General features: G+C 44.3%; 1 protein-coding gene across 5 annotated transcripts in view; it reads left to right on the forward strand.

Annotated features, from left to right (window-relative positions):
• Nucleotides 1–14,659, forward strand: part of LOC118362970 (thrombospondin-2-like) — a 59,396-nt gene that overhangs the window by 29,617 nt on the left and 15,120 nt on the right. For all 5 annotated transcript variants that reach the window (XM_052514681.1, XM_052514683.1, XM_052514684.1 and 2 more), the window contains exons 5-15: nucleotides 2,325–2,533; nucleotides 4,727–4,867; nucleotides 5,131–5,224; nucleotides 6,093–6,263; nucleotides 7,409–7,585; nucleotides 8,149–8,322; nucleotides 9,576–9,703; nucleotides 10,802–10,954; nucleotides 12,896–13,114; nucleotides 13,413–13,520; nucleotides 14,168–14,327. In XM_052514681.1, coding sequence (XP_052370641.1) covers nucleotides 2,325–2,533; nucleotides 4,727–4,867; nucleotides 5,131–5,224; nucleotides 6,093–6,263; nucleotides 7,409–7,585; nucleotides 8,149–8,322; nucleotides 9,576–9,703; nucleotides 10,802–10,954; nucleotides 12,896–13,114; nucleotides 13,413–13,520; nucleotides 14,168–14,327 — 1,734 coding nt within the window. The remainder of the gene's footprint in view (nucleotides 1–2,324; nucleotides 2,534–4,726; nucleotides 4,868–5,130; nucleotides 5,225–6,092; nucleotides 6,264–7,408; nucleotides 7,586–8,148; nucleotides 8,323–9,575; nucleotides 9,704–10,801; nucleotides 10,955–12,895; nucleotides 13,115–13,412; nucleotides 13,521–14,167; nucleotides 14,328–14,659) is intronic.

Here is a 14,659-nt window from a genome sequence, read left to right on the forward strand (position 1 = left end):
GTGTTGGACATGATGACCAGGCTCTGTGTCAGTGTGTTGGACATGATGACCAAGCTCAGTGTCAGTGTGTTGGACATGATGACCAGGCTCAGTGTCAGTGTGTTGGACATGATGACCAGGCTCAGTGTCAGTGTGTTTGACATGATGACCAAGCTCAGTGTCAGTGTGTTGGACATGATGACCAGGCTCTGTGTCAGTGTGTTGGACATGATGACCAGGCTCAGTGTCAGTGTGTTTGACATGATAACCAGGATCAGTGTCAGTGTGTTGGACATGATGACCAGGATCAGTGTGTTGGACATGACCAGGCTCTGTGTCAGTGTGTTGGACATGATGACCAGGCTCAGTGTCAGTGTGTTTGACATGATAACCAGGATCAGTGTCAGTGTGTTGGACATGATGACCAGGATCAGTGTGTTGGACATGATGACCAGGCTCTGTGTCAGTGTGTTGGACATGATGACCAAGCTCAGTGTCAGTGTGTTGGACATGATGACCAGGCTCAGTGTCAGTGTGTTTGACATGATAACCAGGATCAGTGAGTTGGACATGACCAGGCTCAGTGTCAGTGTGTTGGACATGATGAATAGGCCCAGTCTCAGGATGTTGGACATGATGACCAGGCTCAGTGTCAGTATGTTGCAGATGACCAGGCTCAGCGTCAGTATGGTAGACTTGATGACCAGGCTCAGTGTCAGTGTGTTGGTCGTGTCCAGACGCAGTGTCAGTGTGTTGGACATGAACAGGATTATTGTCAGTGTGTTGGACACAATGACCAGGCTCTGTGTCAGTGTGTTGGACATGACCAGGTTCAGTGTCAGTGTGTTGGACATGATGACAAGGATCAGTGTCAGTGTGTTGGACATGATGACCAGGATCAGTGTCAGTGTGTTGGATATGATAACCAGGATCAGTGTCAGTGTGTTGAACTGACCAGGTTCAGTGTCAGTGTGTTGGTTATGATAACCAGGATCAGTGTCAGTATGTTGAACTGACCAGGTTCAGTGTCAGTGTGTTGGATATGATAACCAGGATCAGTGTCAGTGTGTTGAACTGACCAGGATCAGTGTCAGTGTGTTGAACTGACCAGGATCAGTGTCAGTGTGTTGAACTGACCAGGATCAGTGTCAGTGTGTTGAACTGACCAGGTTCAGTGTCAGTGTGTTGGATATGATAACCAGGATCAGTGTCAGTGTGTTGAACTGACCAGGATCAGTGTCAGTGTGTTGAACTGACCAGGATCAGTGTCAGTGTGTTGAACTGACCAGGATCAGTGTCAGTGTGTTGAACTGACCAGGATCAGTGTCAGTGTGTTGAACTGACCAGGATCAGTGTCATTGTGTTGGACTGACCATGATCAGTGTCAGTGTGTTGAACTGACCATGATCAGTGTCAGTGTGTTGAACTGACCAGGATCAGTGTCAGTGTGTTGAACTGACCAGGATCAGTGTCAGTGTGTTGAACTGACCAGGATCAGTGTCAGTGTGTTGAACTGACCAGGATCAGTGTCAGTGTGTTGAACTGACCAGGATCAGTGTCAGTGTGTTGAACTGACCAGGATCAGTGTCAGTGTGTTGAACTGACCAGGATCAGTGTCAGTGTGTTGAACTGACCAGGATCAGTGTCAGTGTGTTGAACTGACCAGGATCAGTGTCATTGTGTTGGACATGAACACGGCTTCCTGCCGTAGATCAGCACTCCGTCCGTGAACAGAGATCACATAAACAAAAGTTGGAGAACTCTGGACCCGCATCCAATAAGGCATCCTATTCCCTAATTTGTGCACCCTACGGGCCCTGGTACCGAATCTCTAAAGGGGATTCTGTGCCAGTTGGGACATACTCCTTTGTTCGATAGGTTGAGGCCCCATGTTAAAAATAAAAAGGAAGTGGATGATGAAACTGAACAATGTGCTTCACATTGAGGACTCTACTGAGTGCCCTCCATAATCTCCTGGGTCGTGATGATTTAAGAGGCATCATGTTGTGAGCAGACAGCTCTGTTAGGAGTTCTCTTCTACACCTCAGATTCTGTGTGCTCTATGATGATATAGTTCACATAGATGGAAGACTTCATTTCCTAAAGTGAAACATATGCAATCCCTCAATCTCTATGCTGTTTCTACTCAATGACATCTGCTTTAAGGACTCATTAAGACGATCTTAACAGATAGGAAAGACTGAAAATAATTGAATTATTTGATGAAGTTCTTTGTGCTTTCCTCTTCATTGTGCTCTTGCATCAGCAGGGTTCATCACATGTAATGATCATCCATTCTCCCTCTCTCTCTGTCCACCCCCCCCCCCCCTCCGACCTCCTGTCAGACGAGGCCAACACGGTGGTGAGTGAGAGCACAGACATGGTGGATGTGAGTTCCTCCACCGCCATCACCACTAACTTCATTGGCCAGAAAACAGAGAATCTAGGAGCAGATATGTGTGAACGATCCTGTGAGGAACTCAGCATCATGTTTCAGGAGCTCAAAGGACTGCGGGTGGTAGTGGGGAACCTCATTGACGGCCTTCAGAAAGTGGTATGTAACAGATGTCCTCTGATCATTGGGGGGGTGCTCCATACGTTCTGTCTTGTCTACTATCAGTTTGTCTTGTCTACTATCAGTTTGTCTTCTCTACTATCAGTCTGTCTTGTCAACTATCAGTTTGTCTTGTCTACTATCAGTTTGTCTTGTCTACTATCAGTTTGTCTTGTCTACTATCAGTTTGTCTTCTCTACTATCAGTTTGTCTTGTCTGCTATCAGTTTGTCTTGTCTACGATCAGTTTGTCTTGTCTACTAGCAGTTTGTCTTGTCTACTATCAGTTTGTCTTGTCTACTATCAGTTTGTCTTGTCTACTATCAGTTTGTCTTGTCAACTATCAGTTTGGCTTGTCAACTATCAGTTTGTCTTGTCAACTATCAGTCTGTCTTGTCAACTATCAGTCTGTCTTGTCTACTATCAGTTTGTCTTGTCTACTATCAATTTGTCTTGTCTGCTATCAGTTGGTCTTGTCTACTATCAGTTTGTCTTGTCTACAACCAGCTTTCTATGGAACTATGTTTGTGAAAAAATTTGTACACTCCATGAACTAATGTTACCAGTTACCTTGATTCTTTAAAATCATGTTTATGGAATGATAGACTGTTGTTAGGTGTAACCAAGACGATTAGGGAACATTTGGGAGTCGGTATAAATAGTTTGAAGTCTTCTTTGGGGATTAACATGAGAGACTTTCTAGAGAGCAGCTGGTAAAGCAAACCGAAGACCCTGTTGAAGTCATGAAGCAAGGCGTGGTAGAACTACTAAAGCAGTGGAGCTAACTGTGTGGTCAGAGTCAGAGTGTGAATCAATGAGGTTGGTTTTATGGCACGTAACATGTGGATATAGGAAGTGTTCCCAACTTCCCTTGGCTGTGATTGGCTTCAGCTAGCGGCTCCTCTCAAGCCTGATATCTGGCTGTGTTTAAACAGCTTCTTGTGCTTCATTCTCCTTCCTCTGTGTGTGTGTGTGTGTGTGTGTGTGTGTGTGTGTGTGTGTGTGTGTGTGTGTGTGTGTGTGTGTGTGTGTGTGTGTGTGTGTGTGTGTGTGTGTGTGTGTGTGTGTGTGTGTGTGTGTGTGTGTGTGTGTGTGTGTGTGTGTGTGTGTGTGTGTGTGTGTGTGTGTCTGTGTGTGTGTGTCTGTGTGTGTGTGTGTTTGTCACTGCTCACTGTGAACAGCTATGGTCCCCAAGGCTCTTCCAGACCAAGTGGTGTCTCGTAACACTGAAGTGGGGCTACACTACCCTCTGTGGTATCACACACACAATCTCACACACAATCTCACACACATACACATAATCACACACACACACAACTTAATAAAGTGACCTTGAAGCAGTAAGATTGTCAGGAGCAAAATGTGCTGTAGCTCCCTCCCAGATGGAGGGAGGTATGAAGTTATTCTATTGTCTGTCTGTTGGGGTCTCCTCAGACAAAGAAAACAGGCTAGCTCCATACATCTTCCTTTCAAATGGATGGAGTTATGTGTCCTATGTGCTTTTATTGTCTTTTTTTTGCTTTATGAAAGCTTTTTGACTCTAGGCTATGTCTTTCTGGCTGTCGTATCCTCAGACAGGCTTTTACTATAGAGCAGGGGTGCCCCGGGGCCACATTTGGTCTTCAATGAGGTCCAAAGGGTTTTACTGAAAATGTGTTGTATATTCTCATTGTCAAAATTTTTACTCAAACCAACCCTGCTGTAGAGTCTAGACTATGCGTGTCTGTCTGTGTCTGTATCCTTCTCCTAAGGCTGAGTAAAAACCAGTGATGTGTCTGTGTGTATCTGTCTGTGTGTCTGTCTATGTCTGTTGGTCTGTCTATGTCTATGTGTGTGTGTGTCTGTATGTGTGTCTGTCTGTGTGTCTGTCCATGTCTGTGTGTCTGTCCATGTCTGTGTGTCTGTCTATGTCTGTGTGTCTGTCTGTGTGTCTGTCTATATCTGTGTGTCTGTCTGTGTGTCTGTCTATATCTGTGTGTCTGTCTGTGTGTCTGTCTCTGCCTGTGTGGCTGTCTATGTCTGTGTGGATGTCTGTGTGTCTGTCTGTCTGTGTGTGTGTCTGACTATATCTGTCTGTCTGTCTGTCTGTCTGTCTGTCTGTCTGTCTGTCTGTCTGTCTGTCTGTCTGTCTGTCTGTCTGTCTGTCTGTCTGTCTGTGTCTGACTATGTATGTGTGTCTGTCTCCTCTCTCCAGACCGAGGAGAACACAGTGATGAAGGACACTCTGGGAAAGATAAAGAACTCCAAGGAGAAACACATGTGCTGGCAGGATGGACGGATGTTTGAAGATAAGGAGGACTGGGTGGTGGACAGCTGCACCACATGTACCTGCCAGGTAGGAGACATACAAACCTCCTTAAATGGAGAGACATGACAGACACAGAATGTCATAGGGTGGATGTTGTTTTGATTGATTGATAGATTTGTTTGGTTAATTGGTTGGTTGGTTGGTTGGTTGGTTGATTAATTGATCCCAAATTAATCAGTCATAAACCTTTGACAAGTGCCCAGATCCTGAGGTCTTACAAGACACTAATTTATACATAGGTCACCTATAGCAACTAATGTCCCCGAAAAATGTTTTTTGGCACATGACAGGACTCAAAGATTGTGTGTCACCAAATCACCTGTCCTCCTGTGGACTGTGTTGGCCCCTCCTTCATCGACGGAGAGTGTTGCCCTGTGTGTCTGCGTAAGTAGCCACTCATTCTATACATCATTAAACCCTTGCAACAGCCTAATCCTGACCCATGACCATTGAACAGAAGGAAAAATAGCAGAATGTGGCTTTAATAACTGTTTCCATAAGCTTTACAGGAGAGTAATCGCAATTAGGAAACGTACTGAAGTGAAAACGAGACTCCTGAGCCCTGTAAAAACAATGGCATCACATTGACCAATAAACAATTGCTTACCTCGCTTAATTTCACATCTGTCTGAATATTAAAAATTACTATAACATGTATTCTCTCGCAAACACACTTCGCTTCATTTCACATGTGGCTGAAGTCCTTTCTAGAGCCAAGGCCTCCAATGCCAAATCTGAGTACCAGAGAAACAACGTTTCCATGCATATTAAGTTTGACTAATAGAGCCGTGTTATTGTTGTACAGCTGGTTGGTCTGTAAAGGGACGACCACGTTTTATTGTTCTACATGAAAACAGCAGCACCACAGGCTGCCATACTCTGAAGTGCTGAAGTGGTCTCTGTGAACCATGACGTCATATAAAACCGAAGCATCAAAACAGACTACTCTCCAGAGCTTTGTTTCTCTGCATCTTTTGAAGCGTTCCTAGTTCCAACAATGACACAGAGCAACTGTAGACGAGATGGTGTGGGGGGACATGCAATAATGCAATGAGTTGACTTCATCGTAGAAAGGGAGCTCTGCACGTTTATTTTGTTTAAGTTTTGGTACATTTAGTTGAAATAATGTAATTTTTTATGAGAGCTTATGTTGTAAAAAAATATATATACATTCATCTAGATTGCAGGGTTTTCACTTTTCAGAGACAGAACATGATGATTTGTCATTAATAACCCCTTGAGTTTCCTCCAGCCAAAGACAGTGAGGACGGCTGGTCCCCCTGGTCAGAGTGGACAGAGTGTACTGTCACCTGTGGGACAGGTACTCAACAGAGAGGACGCTCATGTGATGCCACCAGTAACCCCTGCTCTGGACCATCCATCCAGACCAGGAAATGCAGCCTGGGAAAATGTGACAGCCGAGGTGAGTCAACATCTCTGCTACAGTCTCCTTTGTGTCAACCTACCTTGAACTCTATTGGTTAGACTGTTTTACTCTAAAGGTTGTTGAGATTTTAAATACACTTTATATAAAGTTTGATTTAATATGATTTAATTAGACCAACTAAGGACCTTTGGGTGAACATGATGGTACCTCTCTCCCATCTCATACCATTACCACTGAGAAAGTTAGAGAAGTTTTAGCCAACACAGCCTTGTGATGTGTTTCTCTCTGTGTGTGTGTGTGTGTGTGTGTGTGTGTGTGTGTGTGTGTGTGTGTGTGTGTGTGTGTGTGTGTGTGTGTGTGTGTGTGTGTGTGTGTGTGTGTGTGTGTGTGTGTGTGTGTGTGTGTGTGTGTGTGTGTGTGTGTGTGTGTGTGTGTGTGTGTGTTTGTGTGTGTGTGTGTGTGTGTGTGTGTGTGTGTGTGTGTGTGTGTGTGTGTGTGTGTGTGTGTGTGTGTGTGTGTGTGTGTGTGTGTGTGTGTGTGTGTGTGTGTGTGTGTATATTTGTTAAAGGATCAAGTGAGAGGATGATGTCGTTAGAAGCAGCTGTGTAATGATGGAACAGGGGACAAAGTGACTGAATAGACATACTGCGCTGCTAGACTGGAGATGGCTGGACAGGGACCTCATCCTACTCTGACTCAAAATACTTCTCTCACTCTCTGTCTCTGTCTCTCTCTCTCTCTTTCTCTGTCTGTCTCTCTCTCTCTGTTTGTCTCTCTCTCTGTCTATCTCTGTCTGCTGTGGGAAATAGGTCATGTCTATGGCTGTAGAGAGTGTGTCCATCCTGTTAGCCCTAAAGGACTCACTAGTACCCACCAAACAATGTCACCCATAGTGATCTACATATTAGTGGTTTATTATACTGCAACCAAATTACCCAGAAATTGATAATAAAGACCTTTTAAATCTGAAAAAATCAGATATGCCATTTAGCAGAAGTTTTTATCCAAAGCCACGTGCAGTCCTACGTGCATACTGTACATTTTTATGTATGGGTGATCCCCGGGATCAAACCCACTATTCTGGCGTTACAAGCGACATGTTCTACTGCACTAAAAAGGACCACCATATTACATGTATGTATTTTACTATACACTGCCTTGACTGACCTGTGTGTATTCAGTTCGTCAGGATGGTAGGTGGAGCCTGTGGTCTCCATGGTCATCATGTTCGGTGACGTGTGGCGAGGGTCAGATCACCAGGATACGCCACTGCAATGCCCCCACACCACAACTGGGGGGCAAAGACTGTGAGGGCCAGGGGAGAGAGACACAGCGCTGTGAGGCCAAGCCCTGTCCCAGTGAGTATGGTGGCCCAAGAGGAACAACACAGACAGACAGGCACATTGTCCATACCAGACCTGGGTTCAACATTTTAGCTGTGCACTGATTGAGCTTGCCTCTTGCTTTAGAAAGAGAACTACTTTGAACCTGGGAATTTGATCTGATTAATAACCACTAACATGTATTTAAAAACAGGCAGAATGAAACGTTTTATAGCTCGTTCCATTCATATAGGACGGGGCACCATTCACATGCTAAACATTCTGTCTGTCTTTTATAAAACGTCAAGTTCAAATCAACTCGGCATGTGCCCAACTGCGGTTCTAGCTTCCAGACCACAACAGGGCTGAGAATCCAATGACCCCTAGGAGATGTGTAGAGTGGTTTGTCTGTGACTGTAGGCCTTCAACTACTACTGTAATTCACTTTCTTACGGTCAAAGAGACTTGATAAGGCAGTAATGTAAAGTAGTAAAACCTCCCCATGGACTCTTGAAGACTAGCCCCCAACGTGATCTAAAAGAGATCCTAACAAACAGTAGTGATGGCCCACTAACTGTTTATTTGTTGTCCATCTGCAGTTGACGGTGGTTGGGGACCGTGGTCGCCATGGGCGATCTGCTCGGCAACCTGTGGGGGTGGAGTTAAGGGTCGGACCCGTGTCTGTAACAGCCCCGAACCCCAGTACAAAGGCAAGAAGTGCCCCGGGGAGACCAATGACAGTAACGCCTGCAACAAAAAGGACTGCCCTATCGGTAAGTGAGTGTGTACGTGTGTGTGTACGTGTGTGTGTACGTGTGTGTGTACGTGTGTGTGTACGTGTGTGTGTACGTGTGTGTGTACGTGTGTGGACTGTGTGTGTTTGTGTGCGTCTGTATGTGTCGCACCTCCACCCTCATCCCTTTCCCTCTGTAACTTTGAGTTATTTCAGTTCATTCTAACATTCCTGTTTAGTTATTATACCTCATTTCAACATTCCTGTGATAGGTGTTCTTAGAATGGCTTCCAGACTAATTTATTTACATATTTGGGCTGATAACAAAGTCTGGGAGGATGTGTTTGGCCTATTATGAGAAGGAAGACATTAGCTAATGCTAACATTGCTCTGAAAGCACTGAAACCTGCTAACTTGGAGAGACATGAAGGGAGCAACCTGAAGGGAGCAACCTGGAGAAGCTAAATGTCAATATCGAAATATCAACACACAAATGTCCAAACGTAGCTGCATTAGACATGCATTGGTTCTCTTCACTATCATAACCGGTCCCCATGTTTTTTTCACATGGCTGTTTTAGTTATAGCTCTTTTATGTATTTGCTAACAATGCTAACACCTGTCAGATGGCCGTCTGCTAACAATGCCAATCCCTGTCAAATGGCTCTGTCTAACCCATGCTAATCTCTGTCAGATGGCTGTCTGTCTAACCCATGCTAATCCCTGTCAGACGGCTGTCTAACCCATGCTCATCCCTGTCAGACGGCTGTCTAACCCATGCTCATCCCTGTCAGACGGCTGTCTAACCCATGCTAATCCCTGTCAGACGGCTGTCTAACCCATGCTCATCCCTGTCAGACGGCTGTCTAACCCATGCTAATCCCTGTCAGACGGCTGTCTGTCTCACCCATGCTAATCCCTGTCACACGGCTGTCTAACCCATGCTAATCCCTGTCAGATGGCTGTCTGTCTAACCCATGCTAATCCCTGTCAGACGGCTGTCTGTCTAACCCATGCTAACACCTGTCAGATGGCCTTCTGCTAACAATGCCAATCCCTGTCAAATGGCTCTGTCCAACCCATTCTAATCCCTGTCAGACGGCTGTCTGTCTAACCCATGCTAATCCCTGTCAAATGGCTGTCTGTCTAACCCATGCTAATCCCTGTCAGACGACTGTCTAACCCATGCTAATCCCTGTCAGACGGCTGTCTAACCCATGCTAATCCCTGTCAGACGACTGTCTAACCCATGCTAATGCTGTCTGTCTAACCATGTTTTATTGTTCCCTGTCAGACGGCTGTCTGTCTAACCCATGCTTTGGGGGAGTGCACTGTAACAGCGGCTCTGACGGATCCTGGGAGTGTGGACCCTGCCCCCTTGGTTTCCGTGGCAATGGCACCCACTGTGAAGATGTCAACGAGGTAATTTAGGGTTAAAGGAGGTTACACAAGTTAGATACTTTAACTAATGGTTAACGCTAACCTTAACCTTAGCTCTAATCATAGCCCTAAAAAATGTAGGTCACCAGGCTATGCCTAACTCTAACCATTAGTTCATCCTGAACTCATTCATAGTCTTGACCTGTTACCCTTTTATAATCTGACCCTACTTCTGATCCTCTTCCTCCTCAGTGTGACATCAAATCAAATCAAATCAAATTTATTCATATAGCCCTTCGTACATCAGCTGATATCTCAAAGTGCTGTACAGAAACCCAGCCTAAAACCCCAAACAGCAAGCAATGCAGGTGTAGAAGCACGGTGGCTAGGAAAAACTGCCTAGAAAGGCCAAAACCTAGGAAGAAACCTAGAGAGGAACCAGGCTATGTGGGGTGGCCAGTCCTCTTCTGGCTGTGCCGGGTGGAGATTATAACAGAACATGGCCAAGATGTTCAAATGTTCATAAATGACCAGCATGGTCGAATAATAACAAGGCAGAACAGTTGAAACTGGAGCAGCAGCACAGTCAGGTGGACCGGGGACAGCAAGGAGTCATCATGTCAGGTAGTCTTGGGGCATGGTCCTAGGGCTCAGGTCCTCCGAGAGAGAGAAAGAAAGAAGGAGAGAATTAGAGAACGCACACTTAGATTCACACAGGACACCGAATAGGACAGGAGAAGTACTCCTGATATAACAAACTGACCCTAGCCCCCCGACACAAACTACTGCAGCATAAATACTGGAGGCTGAGACAGGAGGGGACAGGGGCTCTGATAGATCAATATGATTGATTGATTGATCTGACCCTCTTCCTCCTCAGTGTGACATGGGCTCTAATAGATCAATATGAATGATTGATTGATTGATCTGACCCTCTTCCTCCTCAGTGTGACATGGGCTCTGATAGATCATGGGCTCTGATAGATCATGGGCTCTGATAGATCATGGGCTCTGATAGATCATGGGCTCTGATAGATCATGGGCTCTGATAGATCATGGGCTCTGATAGATCATGGGCTCTGCTTTCTGACTGATGAACTGATTAATTCATTTATTTGATATGTTTTTTCCCCTTCTCAGTGTGACATTGTGTCAGATGTCTGCTTTAAAGCTGGTGGAGCATTGCGTTGCGTCAACACAGACCCAGGGTTCCACTGTCTGGCCTGCCCACCCCGCTACAAGGGAACACAGCCCTTCGGTGTGGGGGTGGAGGCTGCCAGCAAGAACAAACAGGTACGTCTGTGCCACTCTATATCGGTTTTAGACCTAGTGTATTCTTTAGGCAGCGTATTAGTAGAGGTGTTATGAGGCTTGGTTTACAGTATTAGTAGAGGTGGTATGAGGCTTGGTTTACAGTATTAGTAGAGCTGGTATGAGGCTCGGTTTACAGTATTAGTAGAGGTAGTATGAGTCTTGGTTTACATTATTAGTAGAGGTAGTATGAGGCTTGGTTTACAGTATTAGTAGAGGTGGTGTGAGGCTTGGTTTACATTATTAGTAGAGGTAGTATGAGGCTTGGTTTACAGTATTAGTAGAGGTAGTATGAGGCTTGGTTTACAGTATTAGTAGAGGTAGTATGAGGCTTGGTTTACATTATTAGTAGAGGTAGTATGAGTCTTGGTTTACATTATTAGTAGAGGTAGTATGAGGCTTGGTTTACAGTATTAGTAGAGGTAGTATGAGGCTTGGTTTACAGTATTAGTAGAGGTGGTGTGAGGCTTGGTTTACAGTATTAGTAGAGGTGGTATGAGGCTTGGTTTACAGTATTAGTAGAGGTGGTGTGAGGCTTGGTTTACAGTATTAGTAGAGGTGGTGTGAGGCTTGGTTTACAGTATTAGTAGAGGTGGTGTGAGGCTTGGTTTACAGTATTAGTAGAGCTGGTATGAGGCTTGGTTTACAGTATTAGTAGAGGTGGTGTGAGGCTTGGTTTACAGTATTAGTAGAGGTGGTAGTTGCTATAAAGTGTGTGGAACTTTACAAAGTAATGTGTATGTGTATCTGATGGTGTATATGTTAGCACTCGGTTTCCACTCTAACCACAAATATCTGATGTTTTAATGATGCTTTGTTAGGTCATTAACACTGGCACCATGTCGGTTGTGGTATACATACATTGTTTCTCCTTTAGAACTGTGAATCCTGTTGTGAAGTTGAATCATTTCGCTACATAGCTCTGCTTTCCAATAGACCAGGTTCAAATAATATTTGAAATTATTTAAAATACTATCAGGGCTTGATTGAGCTTACCTGGCACAATGGAACCAATAGAATCGTCACAAAACTACAAACCCTGCCCTTCTGGCACTCCAGACAGGCAAAAACAAACACTCAAAAGTATTTGAATGATCTCAAATAATATTTGAACCCAGATCTGCTCTGCCCTAATGTTGCATAACATACCTAGTAAATCACTACCTTGTCACTGGCCTTTAAAAACTAGGCCTGCTCTGATCCGAGGCTAACATCCGAGGCTAACATCTGAGGCTAACATCCGAGGCTAACATCTGAGGCTAACATCCGAGGCTAACATCTGAGGCTAATATCCGAGGCTAACATCTGAGGCTAACATCCTACAAATGGATTTGAGGGAAGGGGAAAGGGAATTGTCTCATAGCTGGCATTGAGCGCCTCTGTATCCCAGAGCTGATTAAAGGAATAAATGTTTTCTTATTGGTTATCACGCAACACTGTTGTAACGTTATGGTATGAGCTCATGGACTGGCATCCACTCACTTCCTATAGATGGACAGCTGTAGCCATAGAGATATAACAGCTGTAGCCATAACAGTGTTCTCTTGCTGTCGCTACACAATACACTGTAGCAGAATCCACAGGGCAGAGCAGGGGGCATATAGGTTCAGAAGTACAGCCCTCACATATGGCATAACATGAAAAGACATGACATAACATCACATAACATGGCATAACATCACATAGTGTTACATAACATGACATAACATCTGAGAACACACTTTACGATGAGATTGATACGCTGATTTACAGCACTTTTACCATGTTCTTCCTTGGGAAATGAAAATATGATAAATTAGACAAAACAAAATGGTTTATTTAAGCAATAAGGTCAGAGGGGGTGTGGTATATGGCCAATATACCCCGGCTGAGGGGTCTTCTTAGACTGTTCTCTTTCTCTCTATCGCATCTCTATCTCTCTAGGTTTGCGAGCCAGAGAACCCCTGCAAAGACAAGACCCACAACTGTCACCGTTCAGCTGAGTGTATCTACCTTAGCCACTTCAGTGACCCCATGTATAAGTGTGATTGTAGGATAGGCTATGCCGGGGATGGCTTCATCTGTGGAGAGGACTCTGACCTAGACGGATGGCCCAATCAGAACCTGGTGTGTGACGCCAACGCCACCTATCACTGCAGGAAGGTAACAGACCCTAACATTATGTTTCCTGGGCCACATTAAGCCTAAAGTCCACAGTCCTTGATTAAACCTAGACCTTCCTGGACTAGTCCTGGAATAAACATTTGTTTCAATTGAGATTTTCAATTGTCATGCACTTTAGTCAAGGACAAGGCTTAATCTAGGTCCAGGAAACGTTTATCCTCAATACCAGACCTGCAGATTTTCCATATTTTTCCAATCTTACAGTATGTCACTTGTTGATAGTTCTTCCTGTGGCTATTTCTAAAACTGTTTCCATTTCTTTATCAATCTTTAACAGGATAACTGCCCCAACCTGCCTAACTCTGGACAAGAGGACTTTGACAAAGACGGCCAGGGAGATGCTTGCGACAAGGATGATGACAATGATGCAATCGTGGATGAGAGAGTAGGAGACCTTTTTTAACGGCCCTGTGAAGTCCAAAACATTATTGTCCTTTATTTTAATATATATATTTCCACACTATGAGGTTGGAATAAAAGTGTGAAATTCTGAAAATGATGATAATGCCTCCTGAAATTTCAACTTGTTTTGCATGGGTGGAGTTTTGACCTGCCTGGCGATATAAGCTAATAGACCAATAACAAAGATAGTTTCAAACCTAGCTACTTATGCCTCCCATTAGGCTTCTCCAATTAGGCCTCTCACTAAGACCACTTCCAGACACTCCTAGCAAAATTATTGTTTGAGAAATTGCTCTTTGCTAAGAAGCTATTTTTGTTTATTTTCAACCATTTTAATTGAAAACAATAACAGTTAAGTACTTGATTGTTACCCAGAAATGATTTAATATTGAGATAAAAATGACTGTGTTGGACCTTTAAGGCAAATGTATTAAATGGGTGAAAAGATATTCAGTATCTCTTGGAAGGACAATAGAAGTTTGCTTCAAGGGTCAATGTTTTATGGTTAAAACCAACACATTTCGGCAAATGCCTTCATCAGGGTATTTAGATGAATTAAATAGGAAATCAAATCTTCAAGCAACGGACGCTTTAATAATTCTCATTTTGATTCTCTCTCTCTCTCCTCAGGACAACTGTCCTCTCCTGTATAACCCCAGACAGTTTGACTTTGATAAAGATGATGTGGGTGACCGTTGTGATAACTGCCCCTACGAACACAACCCTGCCCAGATTGACACTGACCACAACGGCGAAGGAGATGCCTGTGCTGTCGACATTGATGGAGATGGTACCAGTTATTTCTGACCACTGCTTCACTGTTATATTGTAGTCAGGGGAAGGCTCCTTCAACTCTTAACTTTCATATGCCTCTAATGTATTATTTAAAGGGATCATTTATCTCCTTCCCCAGAGGCAGATGAACTCGCCGACACCATTTTTATGTCTTTGCATGCGGTTTGAAGGAAGTTGCTAACTCGTGCTAGCTCAATTGCTAGTTAGTGTTAACTCAATGGCTGGACGTCTATGGGTATCTTCTAACATTCTAGTCATTGTGCTAACGCTAGTTAGCATTGGCTTGTGAAACCTCCTCTAACTTCCTTCAAACTGGAAACAAAGACA

The sequence above is a fragment of the Oncorhynchus keta genome, unplaced genomic scaffold (genome assembly GCF_023373465.1).
Source record: "Oncorhynchus keta strain PuntledgeMale-10-30-2019 unplaced genomic scaffold, Oket_V2 Un_scaffold_19327_pilon_pilon, whole genome shotgun sequence".
In the NCBI taxonomy this organism is placed as follows: Eukaryota; Metazoa; Chordata; class Actinopteri; order Salmoniformes; family Salmonidae; genus Oncorhynchus; species Oncorhynchus keta.